This window comes from Hordeum vulgare, chromosome 6H, assembly GCF_904849725.1.
Source record: "Hordeum vulgare subsp. vulgare chromosome 6H, MorexV3_pseudomolecules_assembly, whole genome shotgun sequence".
Classification (NCBI taxonomy): domain Eukaryota; kingdom Viridiplantae; phylum Streptophyta; class Magnoliopsida; order Poales; family Poaceae; genus Hordeum; species Hordeum vulgare.
In genome coordinates this window covers 547,613,197-547,635,254 of record NC_058523.1, presented here as the reverse complement: position 1 = coordinate 547,635,254, position 22,058 = coordinate 547,613,197, and the positions used below count along the sequence as shown (strand labels likewise).

Here is a 22,058-nt window from a genome sequence, read left to right as displayed (position 1 = left end):
TTTTTATTGCCAAACAATTTAATTTTTTATCAAATAACTTGAATTTCGATCCATCCTGTGAATTAAAGATACAATTTTGCATCAAACCTATGCATGGGTATTGCTAAACAGTTTTGATTATTAATTGAAATTAAGTGAAGAAACCTATGCATGAGTATTGCCACACAGTTCTGATCATTGCTAGTGGTACAAACATCATACAAACCTACTAAGTGCCATGAACTTACCCATCTGGACACACCCATGCATGTAGCCGAGGACAACCGAGATGCACCCTAGCTTGACCCTGTAACTGCGACCGAGGACAATCCAACGGTGTATTGGCTTGAACTTACGCCTACAGTCGAGGTCGACCCAGTCATGCCTTGTCCCCAGCTTCCAGCCACGCCGGCGATTGAGCCCTAATCCCATGCCTCGCCATGGTCAGAGATACTTGCAGCCGAGACATCACCTCCTGCAGAAGTCGTGTGTTGACCTGAGCCCTCCACGGTCGTAGTTGCACGCTGCCCCTACTCCTCTATAGCCCCCCCCCCCCGCCGCCGCCAAGGCTCGTCATCGTCGGATCCGCAGGAACTCCAAGATCAGACCCCTCCGCAGTTGCGCACTAGCCACCCTCCGCTGCGCCTTCCCCATTCGCAGCACCGTCGCCATCCATAACGCCGAGTCTCCTCTACCGCCACTAGCAAGTTCTCAGACGCGTCCGCCGCCGCTAGGGTTCGAGAGAGGGGAAGAGGTATGTGGATCATGGGGAGAAGAGAGATGCCTGGTTCGGTCGGGTTCCGTTCTGTTTTTTCTCAATGCTTACGGGCAGGGGTAGTTTTGTCCAGCTAAAAAACTGACATTAGTCCATGTCTGTTTTAATGTTGTAAGCTACTCCCTCCATTTTTATATATAAGGCCACAAACTCAGATTACAGGTGCCAATGTAAAATTTAATGTGTGCTTTGCAAGTCAGTTTTTTTTCTCGTTTACTGGGATCATTAATATGCCACATGCATGCAAGGAAACTGAATGGAGGAAGTAGTTGACTGTCATTATGGATGCATCCATGCAAGTATTAAATTGGTTGCTAGTACGATAATATATCATTAATTTTGCCTTGATTTTTGTTGGTGACCTTGTATAGATGTAAAATGTATATTTCATAGTGGCCTTATATAAGTGAATGGAGGAAGTAACATAATTGACTGGAGTGTTAGAAAAGGGGGGAAATTACACATGATGTCAGATAAGGAAGAAGAAAAACTTCAGTGTCAAATAAGGAACTAACATTTAAAATAGTGTTACATATGGAATTTTCTCCTTAAATAGCCTCATTGTGTACTAGTACATGTTGAACATTATATGCGAATATGTGCTGAACATTTGTAAAATGCACACAGGACATTTTGAAACACATGTTAAACTTTTTTTAAACACCCAAACATTTGTCAACTGTTAGAAATTAGAGCATGTTATAATATGGCATGAACACGTATTTTTTGTTATGTACATTTTCTAGAATTGCGATAACAAGTTTAATTCATTTCAAGATTTTTTCTATGTCAAAAAATTCATATTCTTTTATAAATGTCACAAAATATATGTTTAAATTTACAACTATTTTTAAATATTTCATGACGTACATTTATTTTTATTTACAAATTTATTCATGAAATGTCATAGAATTGCGAGAACATTTTTTTATATACATTGAAAAAGTGAGAGAGAAAAAATATTTCATTTCATGCTCCTTTTAAAAATGACTTGAAAGATATGTTGAAATTCACAAATAATTTTACCATGAACAATTTTTGAATGGCACAAATATTGTTTAGAAATTATATGAATATTGTTTTACGCTTTGGTGAAAAATTAAAAAATGTCATGAACAATTCTTAAATGTGTGAATATGTCCTGTGTGCACGAACATTTTTAATGTATGGTGATGTTTAAGAAAATAGTATATTGAGAATGTTTAAAAGATTAAAAAAAAGTGAAAAGTGAAAACAAAAGAGAAAAAATGATCAAACTCACATATGTATTGACACCTAAGAAAGAAAACAGCATACATGTGGATAGTGTTTTTTAGGGAAATATAGAATAGATGCAGACACGTATAAACTATGTATATCCATCGATACCTATGAAGCACACATATACAATTTATTCTTATGAACATTTATGAGACATAAAAGCGTAAAACCTGTGATTTTTTATCGGTACGGGGTAAAAATATCAGTGTTCTCTTAATCATGCAACCACTTCTCGTATAGACAATGCTCTTACCGAGTGACCCACACTAGACACTCGTGCACGTGTAAATTAATCATGGATGTGGGATGGGAGCAACTAGTTAGTGAGAAGCCTCCCAGCCATTGCTCTCATACGCCGTCACTTGACGTGATTTCAGCCGCCGTCACATGTCGCGTTCTGAGCGTTTTTTTGGATTTTTTTCGCATGCGCTTTTGCCTTTTTTAAATGGGTTTTTTCCAAAAAATTTGGTGTTTACGATTTGTCACCGGTCTTTGTAACTTTTGAGTAAAAAAAAATCCCATGAAAAAACGGGTTTTCTGTTTTATTTACGCGAAAAAATACTTTTTTTTGCGAGAAGCACGGTTTTACCTTCGCAAGAGAACACGTTTTCTGATTTTTTTTGCGAGAAGCATGCTTTTGCTTCCACGAAAGGCACGGTTTTGCCTTTGCGAGAAGCACGCTCATGCCTTTCGGAAAGGTAATAAATAACGCATTTTATGTTTTTTTGCGAGAGACACGGTTTTGCTTCCGTGAAAGGCACGATTTTTTCTTCATGAGAGTCACGCCCGTGCCTTTCCCGAAAGGAAAAAAACGTGTTTTCTATTTCTTTTTTAGAGAGAGGGGCACGGTTTTGCTTCTGCGAAAGGAACGGTTTTGCCTTCGCAGGAGGCACGCCCGTACCTCTGCCGAAAAGGGAGAAAACGTGTTTTCTTCTCTCTTTTTTCCCGCGAGAGGCACGGTTTTGCCTTCGCGAGAGGCATGACCCGTGCCTCTCGGAAAGGGGAAAAACGCGATTTTTTCCTATCGCGAGGGGCATGGTTTTTTGGTCCAGCTTTTTTCGTGAAAGAAAGTTCGTCAAAACCTATCAACATGGGATCTGATTTTGAAGATCTCGACGCGAGAAAGCCAACGGTGAAAACGGTTCGAGATTTAGACGCACGGTTTAGGAGATAAAACGTTTTAAAATAGGGATCTATGAAAAAAGGGAAAACTTCCATGTTGTGACAAGTGACACGCATGCAGTGTGCTACTTGTCGCAACCTGTGAAGGTTGAAGTAATCGTTGAAAGGTGTATTCGCTAACTAGTGATTTTGTAGATATGGGACGCTGCCGCATGCGTACATTTGTCGGGCCGGCCCATATGTTGTGTGTTGTAGGCGAGCACGAAACGCACCTCACAATAAGTGAGTTACCGAAATCATTTGTTGAAGAGTACATTTTTTGAAGATCCTTCTTATCTTTTTAGGTTACGACAAGTGACCCATTTCATGCGTGTCATTTGTCGCAACTTGAGTGTTTTTCCTTTTTTTCGTAGATTTGTATTTTAAAAATGTTTTATTTTTTAAACTATGCATCCAAATCTTGAACCGTTTGCATTGTTAGGTTTCTAGATCTTTAAAACTAGATCCTATGTTGATAGATTTTGATGAACTATTTTTTCATGAAAAATCTGGACCAAAAAACCATGCCCCTCGCGATAGGAAAAGAAACAAAAAAATGCGTTTTTTTTCCTTTTCGGGAGGCACGACCTTGACTCTCATGAAGGCAAAATTGCTCTCACGAAGGCAAAATTGTGTCTGTCGCGAAAGCAAAACTGTGCCTCTCACGGAAAAACCGTGCACTTCTTCCCTTTCCGAGAGGCATGCGGCAAAATCGTACCTCTCGCGAAAGCAGAATCGTGTCTCTCGCAAAGAAAAAACAGAAAACGTATTTTTTCATTTCTGAGAGGCACGAGTATGCCTATCGCGAAAGCAAAACGTGTCTCTCACAAAAAAACAAAAATTGTGTTTTTCTAAAAAATAATAAAAATTTTTGTCAAAAAACTAATAAAGACCGATAAAAAACCGAAACACAGAAGAAAAAAATCAATCTAAAAAGCCAATAGCACATGCAGAAAAAATAATAGAAAACAAAATCCGAAGAAGCACTTAGAACGCGACATGCGGCAGCGGCTGAGAACGTGTCAATTGACGACGAGTGGGAGTGTTTGCTGGGAGGCTCCAGAAGAAGCGCTCGCTAACTAGTTGCTCTCGCGAGTTACGTACACACTCATATAGGTGAAGTGTCAAATATTTCCATCTCAGATAATAAGGATAATAACACACGCTAAGCATACATTACAGTCTTACAGATCTACATATTAAGTATATTACATCACCATCATCTTCTAAAAGCAGCCGGCTCCAAACACCGGCCCAAAACAAACAACGCAGCATTTTAGAAGAAAAAAAAAGACAAGTGAAAAAGGCCCATCATATCTCTCTCTCGGCCTCGCTGCGGCCCCTGTGCTCTTCCAGAGGCCCAACGAAAACCAAGTTTTCAAATTCAAAAAATCTTCTCTCCGGATGTACTCACCCCAGTCAGCACCGACGACGCCCCGGCGAGCAGCGCCGCGGCACTTCATCCATCCTGCTAGCGGCCGTCGTCGTCGGCCTCCGCGGAGGCCGACTTCGCCGCCTCCGGGTCCGACGCGGCTCCTCCCGATCCCGACTTGGACCGGCCCCCCGAGGCGCCCCCGGCCGTCTTGGACTTCCTCCGCCGCTGCTTCGGCGCCGCCGCGTCCCCCTCCCCTGCCTCCGCCGAGCCCTCCGTCTTCGCCGGCCGCCGCGACACGTCCCGCTTCCCCTCTGCGCCACCCGACCCCTTCCCTCTCGTCCGCCGAGGCTTCGCCTCCGACTGCTCCGCCTTGCCTGCCCCTCCTCCTCCGCCTCCACCGGGCTGCTCGGCGCCCTCCGGCCCGCCGCTCCCCGACGCCCCCGGCTGCGCCTTGAACTCGCTCATCTGCAAACAAATCGGGCCCGTCACGATGGAGAACCGAAGATTCAGGGGCGAGCGATCGGGGTGGAGACGGAAATTAATGGCGCCGGCGCGCGCTTACCCAGGCGGGGTTGGCGACGGAGTTGTTGTCCCAGCCGATGTGCGCGACGTGCTTCACGTCCGTCGGGGCCCCGATCTGGATCTCCGGCTCCTTGGGATCTGCCACCACCCCCACGCACACAAACAACAACAGACAAGGTGCACACATCTTACAACACCATACAATTCCAACTGCATTTCGTTTCACAATTTTTTTTTAACTGGGCAGCTTTTCATATCTTGGTTGAATTCTGCACACGTTCATGATGTTTGCCGTGAGCATTGTCGAGGTGATTAATTCATTGTAATTGATTAGAATTTGGGGGGATTCGGTTGTGGAATGGTGGATGGTTTAGGGGGGTGCTTGGCGCGTACCGAATATTTGCGAGATGTATCGGAGGCCCTTGAGGAGGCCCTTCATCTTAACAGGTTCCACAGGCGGCTGCCCGCCCGCGGCACCGTGCGAGGAATCCACCACTTAAGTCTTTGCGACCCCCACCTCTTGGTCTAAGCCTTCATCAGAAAGTTAATTATTAGGGCGTGCAAATCAAAAGGAAAAATCAACGACCCCACGTTTAAATTGGTTGTAGATGAATAGATCCAGTGTCATATTCAGGGGCTTGTTTGTGCAAACATGTAATGCGATGCGATCCTTCAAATTAGGGACCAAACAAAAATGACCAGAAATAACTTCTGAAAACAGCCCATCTGAATGTTTTCTTCAGATGTTGGTAATTGGCGCTGCTACGGATCAGGGGGTTATGGATTTTCTATGAACGTTGGGCGAGATCATCTCTACATTCCATGTAGGATCGAACGAGATGATGTATCGAACACAAAGAATGAATTAGTAGAATGAAGAGATTGAAACAATCCGTCCATTCTTTTGATACTGTGTTTCAATCTGTCTGCCACACACAAGTAGATTCAGAAAAATAACCACCATCCAATGAAAACAAGCTCACATACCTTACGAACCAATATTCGAAGAGCAACCAAGGACAACCGACAGAGTTTTATCTTCTGAGTGACATCTCCACCGTGGTCACAACAATTGTCTTGACCTCCTTCCTATTCCTGCATGATATGTCGCAAATTGGCAGAATTGCAATCCTCTCCCAAGCTCCAAGAGAAGCAGGACTAGATTTTCTCTTCCTAGTTGGGGGAAATGGAAGGGCTGGAAGTTTGTTGCCTTAATCTATTTATAGCTATCTATTTTTGGGTATAGGTTGCCCTTGGTTGCAGCTCGTTTCGACACGTACCACATTGAGAGGTCCTGGTTCTGTTTAACTAGTCTGGAGCGCAAATGGTGGGAATGGCCAGCTCAGAAAAAATCGGAAACATTTACGTAGGAAATCTGGCAGGCTCTTAGTTTACAGACTCTTTTTTACCTTTAACAATCTCTAATCGTACCGCACTTCCTTACCTCTGTCTACGGAAAGGTAATTGAGAAATTTTGCACTGAAAGTTTGACCTAATTCAGCAAAGGAATGTTACATATAAATTTTTTGAACGAGGCAAAATCTTTCAGACACTCGCTGTTCCACGTATATAGAAAAACAACTATACTTATATTTGCCATGAATATTTGATATATACCGAGGATTTCTCATTTCCTTGTGTTTTTGTTCTTTGAGATCAGGATTTTAGGTGTTCTCGTCAAATAGAGATCAGGACTTAGCCTGAATCAGATTCTATTTTAGCCAAATTGCAAACATTAACTAATTTCAGGTTTAGCCTGATTATTTGCCATTTTATTTGCTGATTCCTGGTCCATCACTTCTACCACTGGATGAACCAAAACAAAATTAAACTCCAGAAATGTAGTTCGCCGAAAGGAAATCTATACACATCTTGATGCAGGCAACAACAGTTGAGACTTGAAGTGTTTACAGTGTATTTATGATGACTAACAAACTTTGCTAACAGATAATCCTGCCGGTATTTAACTTTACAAGAAATGCAAACTTTATTCCTGCATAACCCCACTGGTATTCATTTCCTTTTGTGCAAGTGCCAAATTACATAGTGGGTCAAAAAATTACAGAACACATACACATATAAAAAATGGAAAAAAAATCTGTGATACAGCTGTTTCTCCGGTAAAACAAAAGAGACCAATCGAATATTGTTGCTAACGATGCATTCCTGTGAGGTTGTACACGTCGCTATCATGCTTTTACCTGCAGTTCATGAAAGTACAGATTATTTTTATTTGCACCTCATGTTCGTAGTTAGTGGCATGTGAATTGACAGTGAACTCACTGTGGCTAGGTACTTCTCATGAATCGTCAATGCTCCTCTACATGCCTTTTTTGCATCCAGACTTCCAGTGATTTCATTCAATATCTGTTCTCAGGGGACAGGAACATAGAAAACACAACTTTCAGTTCTGATCAACATGCATGTGTGTGTGTGTTTTGAGAAAGAGAGAGAGAGAGAGAGAGAGAGAAAGGACCTTGACGACATCGTCGAGACCTTTTGCCTCCCCCAGTAACCGCTTGTTTCTAGCCTCTATCACACTAGCTACAACAAAGACCGATAAAGGGATCTGCTCCTCTTGCTTGGCTGCCTGCAATTTTTTCCTTTCAAACTTTCCACACTGTTTTAGGGTATTTTCATCTTTTGCATTTGGTGGGCCAGTGTTACTCTCCAACATTGAAAAAGAACCTGGATTGTACTCCATAGACCACATGAGCTGCAACATTTTGAAGATCATGAAAATAGTTACCTTGTGGCCACGAACACCTTTCATTAAGAAACCAATGCCCAATGTAGTAATTGGTGATTAGGATTATCAAAAAATCTTACCTCCCAAAGGTACATTGTGTCTATAAAAGAGAACTCTCTACGAAAGACAACCATCAGCATCCGAAATGCAAATAAGTATTCACCTCCATCAAGGTTTTCTGCATACATTTTTTTATTAGGAATGCAAAAAAATGGAGCTCGTTGCTAAATAATTGATGAAGCAAAGGCGTTCATGTCTTGAACAGTCTAGTAAAGAACATTTAGCTCCAAAGAAAAACTCTACCTAAATGCTCATGTAGCTTTGGATCAACAGCTTTCATTATGGTTGACAAGGTGGTCAGCTGAGATCGAACTCCAATTGAGGTAGAAGTACTCTTGAAATTTTCACGCTGCATATTTTGATGGTAAAATACTAAAATCTTTTAGTATATGCAGAAACATGAATGAAGTCAGATACCACATTACTATTACAAAAGGCACAGCCAAGAAGTTCAGAGTTTTTTCGCATCTTCTTTTGATACCAGTATCAAATAGCTACACTTATGCACATTCTCCCTTTAAGGTTTGGGAAATCAACAAATGCTTGTGCAAAGCAAAATCGGCTACCTACAATTCAGAATTCAGACTGAGTATGTCTGAAATTATGCAACCATATATATGTAAAATGCTTTATTACTAGGTGTATCTTACAACAATGATCTTGCCATTCATGTTCATGCAAGGTTTAAATATAATTATATGCATTGTTTTCTATAGCCTTTTAGTTTTATAATGTTCAGTAGAAAGCAATGCAGTTCCTAAATAATTGAAGATGTAAAGGATCCAAATGTTTCTTGAGTGATAAAAGGATAGGGGTGGTCACCACTCTGCGCATCAGCCGTTCAAAGCACCAAAAAGCATCCGCTTCATGTTCCAAAATGATTGATATTGGTGAACAAAGATCACTCATTCCTGTTCATGCATGAAAGGATTTGATAAGCGTATATACAACATAGCATTTAGGAAACTGTCATGGTTAAGCATCTCCCTTTTTACTAATAATTGATCCAGATTTGTTTCAAAAATACTTGATCTGCACACACAGACAAAAAGATCTGTGCTGCTTAACAACTCACCCTGACAGTAACCGATGTCAGTGTCCACCCATGCGTACACTGTAAGAATGTCCCACAGCCGTGCCAAGTTCTCCTGGCTCTCGTAATAAACTAGTGTACGATCAGTTCGATTAACATCGAGACCTACAATCGAGCAGTGGAAGAATCAGAAAAAATTAAAAACTTGAAGATAGTATACACCAACTGCTATTCTTTTTTACATGCGATGGATGCTCTAAAACAGAGGCAATACTGCTGCTTACCAATTTGGTGCAAAAGAAGTTTCCATTGAATAACTTCTTTTGTGAGTGGTCCATTATTGGTTGGTTTTTCTCCAGTTGAGTTAGGATCCTCAATAGGCTGGCCATCTTCTGTTATGACAGGCATAGTAATTACCCTTCCACTACCAACTGTTGTGTCCATCTCTCGGCACTTTGTTTTCAGTTTCTCATATTCTAACCTATGAAAATATTCAAATCAGTATAATCCTCATCTCACTCATATGCTGTCTTTATAACTTTGTGAAAAGCATGGTAAACTTCCTGAAGCACAGCATTGCTATGATGCAGCTTAGCATGTGGCAGAACTAGATTAATCCAGTTTTTCAACAAATTGAAACTTGCAGGTACAATGGCTTGAATGTCTATCCTTTTTCTAGACTGCTTCCATTCTTCTAGAGAACTCCATATCTCTAAGCTACTTGTAATTTATTTGAGAAATTTTAACTCTCAGTTACTCATAAGTATTATCCTAGTATATGCTTAAAGTAGCTACTCTTGCAAAAATAAGGACCAAAAACAAGAAAGGTGATGATGAGTGTTCTGCTAGATTGTAAAAATTATGAACCGCAACGGGAAGTGAAACTGTAATTAAATGAAAATGGACTTAGATGATAAGGTGAAAGTAAGATGCAAATGAAGATTGAAAAGGAAAAAAACCTTCTCTGTTGCCGCAACTGGTTCCTCTGTTCAGTGGTGCTTCTAGGGTCGTAACACCCCAGCAAATACTCCCAAACTTCTCCTTTGATATTTGGGTGGACACCCTGTTGGCATAATAACCAAAATAAAGACAACGTCCTGGTTCAATTAAACTGAGTCACAACATGTGCACAGAGGCGATATGTATGCCCCAAAGGAAACTAACAAATGCCAAAAAAAAAATGCATGGTTTCTGTGAATGAAAATTGCAAGGTTGGAAGGGTAGAAAGCAGTGTGAAGGGATGCACGAGGGACTAAAACGGTGTTACTGATGAGAATAGATGGCTCAGAGTCTGCCCACTGAATGTTGTATGTATCAGCTGAAGAAACAAACTGATGGAGCCAAAATAACAAAATATGCTCTGTCCGAATTCCTACAACTTTATTTCTCATGAATAATTGTCGACTGTATGGAGTAGCAGTGTCCAGGCCCTTTTGTCAAAAAAAAATGATATAAGCTGTCAACTAGTCCTGAATGCGAGTTTTACTGCAGGTGTTATCTTACACATACATAATGGTACATGACATTTACCCGGTTGGGTGTGAGATCGACACGATATGCCAATGAGCTAATTATATGCTGATGGTGATGAATCTGGGGAAAGAAAGAAAGAAAGATGTATATATAGCTCACCCCACGCTGTACTCTCATGATCATTCCAGCGGCGTCGAGGCAGCCCTCCTCGTTGAACAGCAGCTTCCACCTCCTCGGACTCAGCGTGCGGCGAGGCTGCCAGTGGACAAGGAAAGGAAAAATCAACACAATGAGTCGATAAACCAACGCGCTTGATGAGTACAATACAGTCATTAATCTCTACACACAATCAGCTTCCAAGCAAAGGCAAAAAAAAAAAGGGACTCTGAAATTTCCACATGGATAGATAGATAGATAGATAGATAGATAGGCAGAGAGGCTGATGCTTGTGCTGTGATTGATTCTGCCTGCCTGCCTGCCTGCTAGCATCGCTGTCCCTCAGTGACGGCCACTTGTAGCAATTTCAATCTGCAAACATATGCTCCCATAATAACCTCTCCCCCCGTTGATTAACTCGATCGGTTTGATCGTTGGGCAGCAGCGCAGGCCGACGGCATGCGCTGTGTCCAAATGGGAGTAATTCATGATGCAGAGAATGTGGAAGAAAGAGGCAGAGGGAAGCGCGTGCGTGCCTTGGGCTTGAATCGCGACTTGGGGGCGTCGGTGCAGTCGGGGCGGGTGGGGTAGATGGTCTCCGGGTCGATGAGCATGTCCGGGTCGTTGTAGCAGCACGCCAAGAACATCATCTTGCCGGGCCTTCTTCCTCCTCCTGATCCTCCTTAGCAATCGACCAGATCGGGGACGGATGGATCGATCCAGGCAGGCGCCGGCGACCGGCGGGCGCGCGACTGATTGCGGCTGGCCGGGACGCCGGACCGGATGAAGATTATCAGAGGGTCGATCGCCGGCCGGGCGGAGACGGATCAGGATCGAGATGCTCCTCCTCCTCCTCCTCGATCGATCCGTGTGTCCTAGAGAGGGAGAGAGAGGTCAGAGGTGGTGTAACGGCTAAATTTGGCTGGGTCGGAGTGGGGGAAGACAGAGAGAGAAGGAGGAGAGAGAAGCACACAGGCTGCTGGATGCCTTTTTCTTTATTGTCATCACAAACATCAAGCACAGCTGCTTTTTTAATCCCAAAAAAGAATCCAGATAACTGTTCTTGTGCGTCCGTCGCATTCTCTATCTGCTGGTTGGTGATTTGTTATTTTGCGGCCAGGATCGATGTTGGTGGTCTTCATCATAAACTAACAAGCCTTCGATCACTATCTCAAGATTTCCCTCCGTTCCTAAATATAATTATTATTTTTAAATTCATTAAAAGATTACATATGGATGTGTGTAGACATATTTTAGAATGCAGATTCATTCATTTTACTTCATATGTAGTTCCCTAATGTAACCTCTAAAAAGACTTATATTTAGAAACGAAGGGGGTATATCTTTATTTACGAATCTTTGGGCAGAGAAGACATTACCTGTTATATTTTTATTAGTTAATCTATATACTATATTAACGATGATGATGATATTAAAAGGTTTGCCTTGAAATGGCAAGCACTCAAGATCTTCTTCTGAATCTGAATATAATAAGCCGTGGGTGCTTGGTTTAACACAAGGAACATCCATGCCACTAACTGACCCAACCAACCAAATGTCGTTACAGGTTGCAGCCAAGGGCCAACCAGATCCAATGTACTTTGTGGTATAGTATACTAGGAGTTTCATATTGATATAATCACCATATAATAATAAATAAACCAAAATCACCGTCACAGAGAGAAAACTGCCGCTAACAACAACAAGGCAGCCAATAGATCGCCGGCTCCGTTGGCAGAAAATCCTACTGCTTGCTTACAATGTTTCCACGGAGGATGCGCTCCAGCAAGCATAATCACCTGGGGCTGGCAGGCACCAGGTTGCATACATGTGCAGACAGTGCGGTACAGGCCAGGTTCTTGACTTGAGCTTTGGAAGCTGATAAGCGCAGGCCAAGGTTCTTCTTCTTGGCCTAAGCCTTGGAAGCTAGCAGCTCGCACGTGACAACGTCATCCATCGACGCGGAGCGACCGGACCCTGAGACCGGGATGAGGTTGAAGACGGGCGCCCCGTCGGTTCTCAGGGAACCGTCGGCTCCTCCGAGCTCGGTGAATGCCTTGGAGAACGCACGGGACATCACGTCCGCTGCCACCGCGTGCTTCACCGAATAGTAGAACCTCAGCATCTGCAGGTATAGATAAATTCAGTAATGCTGGTTAGGAGGCGGGACTAGTGAACCCAGGCCAGAGGCTTACCGTTACGTCGTCCCAGGTGAAGCCGTTGTCTGCCAGGGTCCTTGCGAGCTGGAAAGCGCAGAATCTGGCCATGGCTTTCAAATGCTCCTTTGAGAGGTGTGATTGTCCGGTGCTGGAACAGATCTTTGACGCGATGTCATTCGTGACTGAAACCACAGCAGAGCAAATCTTCCCAGCAACCGTGTTGACCAGGCAGCATGAGTCGTGCAAGCCAGAGTATTGTGGGCTCCACTCACTCGGGACTTTGCTTGATGATGGCTTTGACCCTCCGGCCTCCGGCTTTCTGGTAATATCTTCATCGTCATCACCGTCGTTGTAGTCATCAGCCGGGACGTACAATGTTGGTTTTATCTCCACACATGCTCTGGAAAACAGGAACAAATAATTCTCATGAATCCAGAACAGTATTTGCCATGGCATCACCAAATATGTTTGTCCAAATGGCACGGGTTTTCTTGCTGATAAATAAGATAGAAGAAAAATATGCTTACCCTTTTGGAAGATCCGGTGCTAGCACATATAGAATAGTAGGATACGATCCAGTTCTTGTGGAATCCAAATGAGCAATATACGAATGCTGCAGTTTTTGTTCAACTGCTTCCTTCTCAGTGGATGTCAGGTGGGCAGAGCAGTACACCAAAAAGTGTATTGCTGAAGAGAAGATGGAGCTCTTGAAGGCATTAGCAACAGCTTCACTATTTCGCAGTGCTAGTTCCAGTTGAGCTGTTGCACCTCCAGGACAGAGCTTCATCGTAGGGGGGTCAAGCCCGAGCTGACCAGCCATATACAGTATCTCTCCATAGAGTGTTGCCTGAAAGACATTAGAAAGAAATTTCATGTCCCGGAGTAATCATATGTGCACTCTTTGCTAACTGAATATACCAGCAACTAGTCCGCGCTCTGCAGACAGCTTTTAATATGAATTCATGGCATTATGATGGAGTGTTCTTTTACCTGGCTATAAGGTCCGATGCAACTAGGGGCCCAGCATGAGATGCTTTGTACATGCAGAACTCTTTTGACCAGATCATTTGCAACTAGAACCTCCACATATGCATGGCCTAAACCAGCCTGAACAAGTGGTAATTCAATTGTACTGCGCGAAGGAACACCAAGGTGACATTTCTTTTCTGTGATGAAGCTGACATAAACTTCATTGGCTAATCCAAATTCCTTCATGCTTGAAATGTAGAGGTGAACATATAGAACATTTGCCCAACTTAACCCTCCATCCTTGAGCTGATTCTCAATTCTGCTCAAAACTTTGACTAGATCTGCCTTCATGCCTATTGACGTAATGGAATTGTAAATGAGTGTTCAACAAAGAAAGGTGAAACAGAACATAAGAAACTCCTACCAGGCGGAGAATTATGGACAGTTCAATAACATGAAAATAAGTAGCACGGGAGTATGCACCTTGCGAAGCACTAGAGGGTTCTTCTATCCAACAACCAATGGAAAACAAAGTCTTCCCTGTCTTTGAAATGCATACATTTGTATCTGGGTAAGCATCAGAGGTTGGTGTTGGATTCAAGGTCTGTTTGTTTCCCGCATCAGTGTGTGCAATAGCTCCATTTACTTCGTACAAGCAACTAGAATTCTCTTCAGCAATGGCACCATCCCCAATGCTGCTAGATGAACCTGGCTTGGGCTCAACATGAAATGCCAGCGGATGAAGAATTCCGACTGAAGCAATGGAATCAGCAGAGTGGAGTATCACTTCAAAATCATCAAGGACAATCCTTGCATTCTGCAAACGTAGGCATATTATAGTAACAGGAAACTCAACAGTTATTGTTTGCTCGTAGAAAAAACATTACTATGCATAAGAAAACTCAACGGCCATCTGATGATATGTTAGAATAGACAGTGCCAACATGGTATGCAACATGGTGATGGTTACGGTCTACCTAGCATTCTAAGACAAGTGGCATCAGGTTTTCACACAGCTCCTCAAACTTACACGAAATAGAGGGCAGTCAAGAGTTAGTGTTTCGTACTCTCCACCTTCACCACAGACATTGATTCCAAAACTCCTAATAGGATAAACAAAGATAAATTACAAGATGAAAATATATGTGAGAAAAAGACCAGCATTTACATAGAGATCAATGAGAACAAGACACGCAGAGAGGAACAAACAGTGGCACATTTTTTTATTACAGGAGACTCCCATTTCTATTCCTGACAAACAAAACCGAGTTTGCTTCCAGGAACAAACAAAATGTTACTAGCCAGCTCACCAACAATTGGTAAATACACACTTAACATAAGAACTAATGGGAAAAGTAATATTCGGAGTCAATCCATCATATAACCAAGAGCTAGACAAACTAAGTTTTACTCCCCCCATTTTTATTTCCTCTGCATATTAACTTTTGTGTCAAGTCAAACCTTGTAAACTTTGGCCAAGTTTATAGAAAAAATTATAACATCTACCATACCAAATCAATACTGTTAGATTCATCATTGAATATATTTTCACATAATATATTCCTGTTATCTTAAACGCTCATATTGTTTATAAAATTTGACTGAGGACAAAGCTAATACACAAATTAAATAAGAAAAGAGGGAGTACCAGCCAACTATTTTTTTAGAACAATAAGAGGCAAAAACTAGCATTCCTCTCCGTGACTGCAATGACGATGTGCTTTCAGAAACCATACTGGCTCATTGATCACCACATGAAATTAGTGCTCTTAGTTATTCACAAGCCCATAACCACTCAGAAGGGACAAGAAGCCACTCTTTCTAACATGAAATGTCCTAAAGGCCAAAAGGCATAGATAGAAGGGAGTCAGGAACGCACTCATTCATTTGAAGCAGATGGCTCTTCAGTTCAGACAGTTCTTTCCCCAAGTGGACAGAAGGTTTCAACCCCATTGCAGCCACCTATAAACGCCATAGGATCAACCACTTGGTCCAAAGAGACAAATGCAATGATGCAAGCAAGTGGAGGGAAATGGCACTGTGTACCTTGACTGTTATAGCCACGATGCCCCTTCTTATCTGTCAGGATTAAGACCAGAACAAAAGTGACAAGTGAGTGATGGTACGCCAGACAATCTGCCAAGCGCGAAATGAAAAATCTGAACTTCCATTTTACCATTTCTTCAAGAAGCAGAGTCTGATCCTGCCTCCACATGTAAGCCAGCGAGACCAGGCCCAGCCTCGAGCAGACGCTCTCGACCCGGAGCCTCTGGTAATCGGAGGCGATGGCGCCCGAAGACACGGCGCCAATGGACGGGATTCGCCGCTTCACCTCGCTCAACAGGGCGAACATGTCCTCCACCTCATCGCCCGCAGTAACACTGTACTTAAGAGCGTGGTCCCTGCACACAACGATAGCCGGAATTCATCGGTGAAAAGAACCTATAACATTCGGAGGGGAACAAATGCTGAGGACAGACAGATATATTGCCTCGTGGATCCGGTGATGCGTCGGCGGAACAGGGGCAGCCCCATGCATTTGGCGTAGCAGACGACGATCTGGTGCCCGACCTGCAGATCCCACAAAGGCCACAGCCACACAGCAATCATCAGCAAACAAATAAATTCCAGAAAACAAGGGCCACATTACATCACTCGGCGCAGAGGAGAGCAGAAGAAGGAAAAACGCGGTGCGGAGGCGGGGAGGGGCGGGCCGTACGGTCTGGTACATGTAGCTGTCGAGCTCATCGACGGCGTCGTCGAGGGGGACGAGGTTGGCCAGGGCGACGACCTGCGGGCAGATTAGCGGCGAGGTTTAGCAAAGACGAGATTACTTGACGGGACGGGACGGGACGGGATGGGGGGCTGCGGGCCCTGCCTTGTGGCCGTAGTCGAGGCAGCGCATCATGGAGAAGCAGCTGTCCTTGCCGCCGCTCACCAGCGCCACCACCTCCATCTCCGGCTCCGGCTCCGGCTCCGGCCGCCTCCCCGCTCGCTCCCTGGGCTGGGCTAGGCTAGGGTTAGTCAGAGAGTCGCCACTTCGTCAAAATCCTCCGGTCCTCGAGCGCCGGAGGCCAGGCGTGAATTTTACTTCCTTCCGGGGGTGAAGTGAAAACAACTTTCATCAACCAGTGACTCACGACGGGGATGGCTGACGTGCTGGTCCCACCTGCCAGTGACTCACGTGGGAACTGGAACCCGGGTTATTTTACTTCCATGGAATTTTTTTCCGAATAAGGAATCAACTTTTAAAAACGTATTTTTCTTGTCAACTTTTTTTGAAACGTATTTAGCTGTATAGTTTTTTAAATGATGTAGATGTTTTTGCTTTTAATGGTAATGAAATTGTTACTCTTCTGTTCTAACACCAAAAAAAATGTTATTGTTTTTACTGGTAACGGCAGCAGCAGTTGAGCATTTTTTATGAAATTTATATGATTTGTCTTCCAAAAAAGGCCATCTCTTTTACAATCACAGTTCATATACGTCACGACAATGCAATGCGAGAATATCAATAATAAAGGAGACTTGGAATTTTTATACCGGAAGTTACTTTCATCAACTTCCTGTCGTTGAACAAGCAGATCCAGAGGTTGCAACAAACAAGAGAAAGAGTAATACAACAAAGTCTCCGAAAAAGTTTGCCAAGTCCCAGCGGGAAGGTAATAAAGAAACATAAATATGTTGAATCTTGACCACCTCTAAATTAATCACCACGAAGCTAGGACTTGGCCCTAACGCACACACGCCGACGACCGACAACAACAACCAACAGCAGCAACAACAGCGGCAGCAAATTATTGCTATCTATCAAACAATGATGGTGGTGATACGACCAACAGGCTGGAGCACCATGGAATTATGGGATGCTCCAGGTGGACTGTTGACGAATAGGGTGGTGGTATCCTGTCATTTACAGAGTCGCAAACAGCGTTGTTCCTTCTTCCATCGGAAGTTCTCGGGTTCCCTTCCTGTTATTTCCTCTTACCGGTGCCGAGGGACAGGAGCTCGAGGCTGCGGTGGAGGGGCTCGTCGCGCGACCCTCTTGCGACCGCCGCACGCGACAGGGACGTGGCCCTTGACTCGCCCACTCCAGGATTGACTCTCTGGGTGCTGGACGGGCGGCTGCCGCCGTTATTGCTGCTGGAGAACAACCTGCTCGTCCGGCTGTACTGCTGCTCGCTTGGTTCCATGGATGACCCAGGCCTGCTGCTTGATGCAACTGCTCTCCTCGACGCACTGCCTGTACGGGAGGATGTACGAGGTCTCTCCGTGGTCCTCTCCACGGTCCTTTCGCCAGACCGGTCTGTGCTGTGCATCTGCGGAGATGAGCCGTTCATGGTTGTCAGGTTCATGGCACGCATAAAAGGTCTACACACGGTCAGGCAAAGTTCTATATCTCTTCTATTTTGGAACGGGGAGTTGGACTTACGATCTCCTTTAATGACATCGATACAGTTTCCCGTGGTCTGGTTGCATGGTTGTCGCTCTGATTCAGAGAAGCGCTAGGATTCCTTCGAGCAGATGCTTCGCCTGTAACACAAGATGCTTCCAGGCTGTCATGATTGCACGGTTTGTATCATAGTTTCATCACAACAGCTTTCGTGAGTAAAGAACAAACCTGGGGCCTTCTCTATCTTGTCGATAGAAGGTCCAGCAGCTCCACTGACTCTTTCACTTGGCTGAACCAAGAATAGTGAACAAAGTTAACAAACTTCCAGGACAGTGTAGTCCAATTATTACAACCAAAGGCTACATACCCTCATTCGTGGATTGGAGCCTATCTGGGGATATTTTAAAATGGTCCAGTCAAATACATAATCAAATTGGTATCCTGCAGAAATAATGCAGTTAGAAATGGGTATTGTGACAGGTAGAAATTCTGATTCATGAGAACAAGTTGCTCAAAAAACATACCTTCCCTGATGAAGAGATCACGGAACAGTCTCTTTAGGTACGAATAATCTGGCTTGTCTTCAAACCGCAATGATCGACAGTAGTGAAAGTAAGAAATGAATTCTGAAGGATAAGACTTGCAGAGTACCTGGCACAAATCATCATATGCAAGTGTCAGTTTACTGAAGTTACTGAAAAAAGGACATATTTAAGTTTCAGAACATTAATTACCTCCACAGGAGTAAGCATTTTCTTCTCACTAATTTTGTCATATTTCTGCTTCTTAGTGCCCGCTTTCAGCCCCTGCCATGGCAGGCTGTTGAAAGTACAAAGATCAACGGAGTTAAGATTATTTAAAGAAACATGAATACAGCATTGGTGCAAAACGTTAGAAGCAAACAGCATGTGTGGAATGATGGATACGATGAACTAACCTGCCTCTGAGGAAGTACATAAGTACATAACCAAGTGATTCTAAATCATCTCTCCTGCTTTGCTCTACATCAGAACGGAGTTATGTTAGACGAAACTTAAATTAGCTACTCATTTCATCATCCAGAAAGCACATCAAACTCACCAACTCCAAGGTGGGTATTGACACTAGCATAGCGTGCAGTTCCAGTGAGATTCTTGTTCTCCCTGCATATTAAAGTGAACATGGCATCATGATCAAGACAAGGAAAGTACATTTAGATGTTGCCAATGCCCATGTAACATCATTTATATTTTTCAGCAGTACAAGCAGTTTAAACAAACCTGTAGGGGATGTGCTTATGAGTCTGAAGGTCTCTGAATTTCTTTGCCAGTCCATAATCGATTATATATACCTGCCATGAATGTCAACAATATAAAAAATTATTTGGATTCAGAGATATATCACGTGTTTTTCTCAAAAACATTGTAAGCTTATGGCCTTAGTTGCATAACCGATTGCCTATATATCGATAGACTTTCTAACTAAAGCTCTGACAGCATATATAAACGGACCATCTATGTGATCTACTCTTGGTCATTAACCATATCCTCGTTACAGCAGAAGAAGAAGCACCATTACAAGCATATTAACACAACCAATGATAGCATTTAACTACTTAATAAGATGTTGCGCTACTGGAGCAGTAATTTAGCAGTCAAACCATGTTTCTCTACTACAGCATCATTGCTGGGCCTTCTTCAAGAATGCAAACCACAAGTCCAACACTCCACAATTAATAACATTACGACATGACACTACAAAATAAGCTATGTGGCTAACTGGCAGAATGTATGAACAATATTTGGCTTTTAAACGAGATAGGAGTCTGGAGTATAAGAGTCTAACTAAATTAGCAGAGAGACAGATATAAGTGCAAACCTGATTGGCTTTCCTTCCGAGCCCCATAAGGAAATTATCAGGTTTTATGTCACGGTGAAGAAATCCCTTTTGATGCATGTACTCAACTCGGTTAATCTGAGATATTTGAAAGGAAGGAACGTGGTTAGCACTATAAATAAACCCACATAAAGCAGGGAACTAGTGGGACATAGTATGAACTGGAGCCGTTTCAAAAAGATGCAACTGTGTTCTCACCATCTGATCGGCGAGCATGAGCACGGTCTTGAGCGAGAACTTCCTACTGCAGTAGTTGAAGAGGTCCTCAAGGCTGGGTCCAAGAAGATCAATCACCATCACATTATACTCCCCCTCCACGCCAAACCACTTGAGGTGCGGAATGCCAGCTTCAAGCGAGAGGAAACAAACATCTCTCAGCTGAATTTCATCATCACCAACCAATCCAACTACATTGATTGACGTGGTCAAGGAAAGGTCAATGGCCATAGACTTACTTCCTCCTTGGAGAAGCATGTAGAGCTTGGACTCGTAATGGAGCTGCGGGTGCTTGGTCTTGACATTTTCCTGAAGGAGGACCACAAAGCAGCGTCTCAGCAACCCGATGGGTAGATATTTTCAGCTAACCCATACAGCAAACCAAATTGACTAGGTATACACTAGAAACATTCGACGACTACAGCGTGGTATGCATCGTAGCACGATCTTTTTAGCACATGCAGCAAACTCTCATCGGGCTAAACGAAAACTGTTGGAAGAAGATATCAGGAGGGAATCCAATACCAGCTTGACGGCGACCTCCTCTCCGGTCTGCACATTCACGGCTGCAAGCAGGAAGAGCGGCAAAAGTCAGCGTCTTGCTTCCCATCCGAAAAGCAAGCAGCAGAGGAAAAGGTTAAGAATATTGCGGCGAGCTGACCGAGGAAGAGCTCCCCGAAGGATCCGCTCCCGATCTTCTTGCCGAGCTTGAACTTGCCGCCGACGATGTGATCCATCCCCGATTACCGCTGCCTTCCCGACGAATCAACGGCCCTGTCTCCCCGCCTCCCGTGGTCCCGCGAGATCCAAACCCGCCGCCGCGATTCGAGCCGGGATTCGGGGCGCGGGGCGCCTCACGGGGCCAGATCCAGACACGCCGCCGAGAAATCCGGGCGCCGACCGAGCGGATATGTACTTACAGCCGAACGAGGCAAAGGAAAAATGGAAAGGGATGGAAATGAAACGAAACGAAACGAATCGAAGCGGGCGGGCCGGCGGGGAGGGAGATCCGGGGAGACGGGGTCAAAAACTGGGGCTTCGGCTCCGGACGAGGCAGCGTGGGTGGGGTTTTCCGGGCCGGCGCGGCGAATTCGCCGGAGGGGGAGGGGAGAAGCGGCGGACGGTGGGAGGGGTAGGGGTAGGGTGGGGGGGGAGAGAGCAAGGCAAAGACGGCGACCAGCAAGGGTGTGGGGGGAAAGGTGGGGAGGGGAGGGGAGGGGGATGGAATGGATGATTAGTAAATAGACGGACGGACGGACGGACGGGGAGCTGGTTGTTTGCGCTAGAGATAGAGATAGACAGACAGACAAAACTGACTGACTGATTGCGGTTACTGCTGCTAACCAAAACCAACGGACGTGGAGGAGCTGGTTGCACTTGCATCTTGCACGCACGCAATGGAGCAAATTATTTATCATCTTTTTTCAGCAATCCGTTGCTTCTGATTAGTTGGTTTATTTCTAGGTCGGGTATTTACGGAAGTAATTCTTCATGCTCGTGGAGCTTTATGTTTGTGTGGATAAGTCAGAGGGTTTTGGCGTGAAAAGCGGTGGGTCGGGTGGCATCCTTTTTTTCTTTTTGGTGCCCGCCACCACCCGCAGCAGAGCACCACTCATCATACCGCTCCGACACGGCCTTTTTACCCGCTCCCCCCGACCGACCTTTTCCGCCCAACATGAAATCAACTCCTTTCCTTTCCACCACGTGACCAGAATGGTCGTTAGCATTACCAACACACACACATAAAGAGAGAGAGAGAGTGTGTGTGTGTGTTTCGCGTCTAAAAGCGTGTGGTCAGCGTACCGTGTTAGTAGAAGAAGCATTTAAGCTGCCGCAAAATGTTGCTTTTGCTCTCCCCTTTGCCGGAAAACGGTTATCAACACATTTGTTGTTCTAAACTATC

General features: G+C 44.1%; 4 protein-coding genes across 4 annotated transcripts; all 4 read right to left on the bottom strand.

Moving 5' to 3' along the window:
* Positions 1-4,646: 4,646 nt before the first annotated feature.
* Positions 4,647-6,234, bottom strand: LOC123405840 (CRIB domain-containing protein RIC5-like). Its single transcript, XM_045099377.1, has 4 exons — positions 6,060-6,234; positions 5,466-5,603; positions 5,113-5,210; positions 4,647-5,015 (listed from the first exon to the last, which is right to left on the bottom strand). The coding sequence occupies exons 2-4, from the start codon at positions 5,509-5,511 to the stop codon at positions 4,647-4,649; spliced, it is 513 nt and encodes a 170-aa protein (XP_044955312.1). The 5' UTR covers positions 5,512-5,603; positions 6,060-6,234.
* An 828-nt stretch (positions 6,235-7,062) lies between these two features.
* On the bottom strand, positions 7,063-11,541 carry LOC123404178 (TBC1 domain family member 15-like). Its single transcript, XM_045098093.1, has 11 exons — positions 11,080-11,541; positions 10,547-10,642; positions 9,874-9,977; positions 9,199-9,395; positions 8,957-9,079; positions 8,704-8,792; positions 8,125-8,230; positions 7,902-7,999; positions 7,549-7,788; positions 7,356-7,439; positions 7,063-7,273 (listed from the first exon to the last, which is right to left on the bottom strand). Exons 1-11 carry the CDS (start codon positions 11,191-11,193, stop codon positions 7,262-7,264), a joined length of 1,263 nt encoding a protein of 420 aa, XP_044954028.1. The 5' UTR covers positions 11,194-11,541; the 3' UTR covers positions 7,063-7,261.
* A 507-nt stretch (positions 11,542-12,048) lies between these two features.
* Positions 12,049-16,755, bottom strand: LOC123401748 (diphthine--ammonia ligase). The gene is made up of 12 exons (XM_045095601.1): positions 16,550-16,755; positions 16,391-16,462; positions 16,163-16,242; positions 15,848-16,073; positions 15,718-15,750; positions 15,551-15,633; positions 14,702-14,774; positions 14,155-14,488; positions 13,693-14,024; positions 13,230-13,549; positions 12,739-13,102; positions 12,049-12,668 (listed from the first exon to the last, which is right to left on the bottom strand). The coding sequence occupies exons 1-12, from the start codon at positions 16,625-16,627 to the stop codon at positions 12,456-12,458; spliced, it is 2,208 nt and encodes a 735-aa protein (XP_044951536.1). The 5' UTR covers positions 16,628-16,755; the 3' UTR covers positions 12,049-12,455.
* A 450-nt stretch (positions 16,756-17,205) lies between these two features.
* LOC123401749 (casein kinase I-like) lies at positions 17,206-21,361 on the bottom strand. The gene is made up of 14 exons (XM_045095602.1): positions 20,817-21,361; positions 20,681-20,721; positions 20,395-20,464; positions 20,138-20,286; positions 19,922-20,017; positions 19,324-19,394; positions 19,145-19,206; positions 19,002-19,065; positions 18,799-18,883; positions 18,589-18,715; positions 18,432-18,505; positions 18,293-18,353; positions 18,104-18,204; positions 17,206-17,990 (listed from the first exon to the last, which is right to left on the bottom strand). Exons 1-14 carry the CDS (start codon positions 20,890-20,892, stop codon positions 17,646-17,648), a joined length of 1,422 nt encoding a protein of 473 aa, XP_044951537.1. The 5' UTR covers positions 20,893-21,361; the 3' UTR covers positions 17,206-17,645.
* Positions 21,362-22,058: the final 697 nt, after the last annotated feature.

Bases quoted from the DNA above. Each gene is read 5' to 3' on its own strand.
- LOC123405840 (XM_045099377.1), bottom strand. From the start codon at position 5,511: ATGAAGGGCCTCCTCAAGGGCCTCCGATACATCTCGCAAATATTCG. The intron at 5,211-5,465 runs GTACGCGCCAAG...GGGTGGTGGCAG, and splicing joins ATACATCTCGCAAATATTCG to ATCCCAAGGAGCCGGAGATC. The intron at 5,016-5,112 runs GTAAGCGCGCGC...ATTTGTTTGCAG, and splicing joins CCGTCGCCAACCCCGCCTGG to ATGAGCGAGTTCAAGGCGCA.
- LOC123404178 (XM_045098093.1), bottom strand. From the start codon at position 11,193: ATGATGTTCTTGGCGTGCTGCTACAACGACCCGGACATGCTCATCGAC. The intron at 8,000-8,124 runs GTAGAGTTTTTC...AAATGTATGCAG, and splicing joins AAAGCTACATGAGCATTTAG to AAAACCTTGATGGAGGTGAA. The intron at 7,440-7,548 runs GTCCTTTCTCTC...CCCTGAGAACAG, and splicing joins GTCTCGACGATGTCGTCAAG to ATATTGAATGAAATCACTGG.
- LOC123401748 (XM_045095601.1), bottom strand. From the start codon at position 16,627: ATGGAGGTGGTGGCGCTGGTGAGCGGCGGCAAGGACAGCTGCTTCTCC. The intron at 15,634-15,717 runs GTACACAGTGCC...TGGCGTTTATAG, and splicing joins TCGTGGCTATAACAGTCAAG to GTGGCTGCAATGGGGTTGAA. The intron at 14,025-14,154 runs GTGCATACTCCC...TTACGTCAATAG, and splicing joins ACCCTCTAGTGCTTCGCAAG to GCATGAAGGCAGATCTAGTC.
- LOC123401749 (XM_045095602.1), bottom strand. From the start codon at position 20,892: ATGGATCACATCGTCGGCGGCAAGTTCAAGCTCGGCAAGAAGATCGGG. The intron at 18,884-19,001 runs GTTAGTTCATCG...TACTTTCAACAG, and splicing joins ATGTACTTCCTCAGAGGCAG to CCTGCCATGGCAGGGGCTGA. The intron at 18,716-18,798 runs GTAATTAATGTT...GATTTGTGCCAG, and splicing joins AAATGCTTACTCCTGTGGAG to GTACTCTGCAAGTCTTATCC.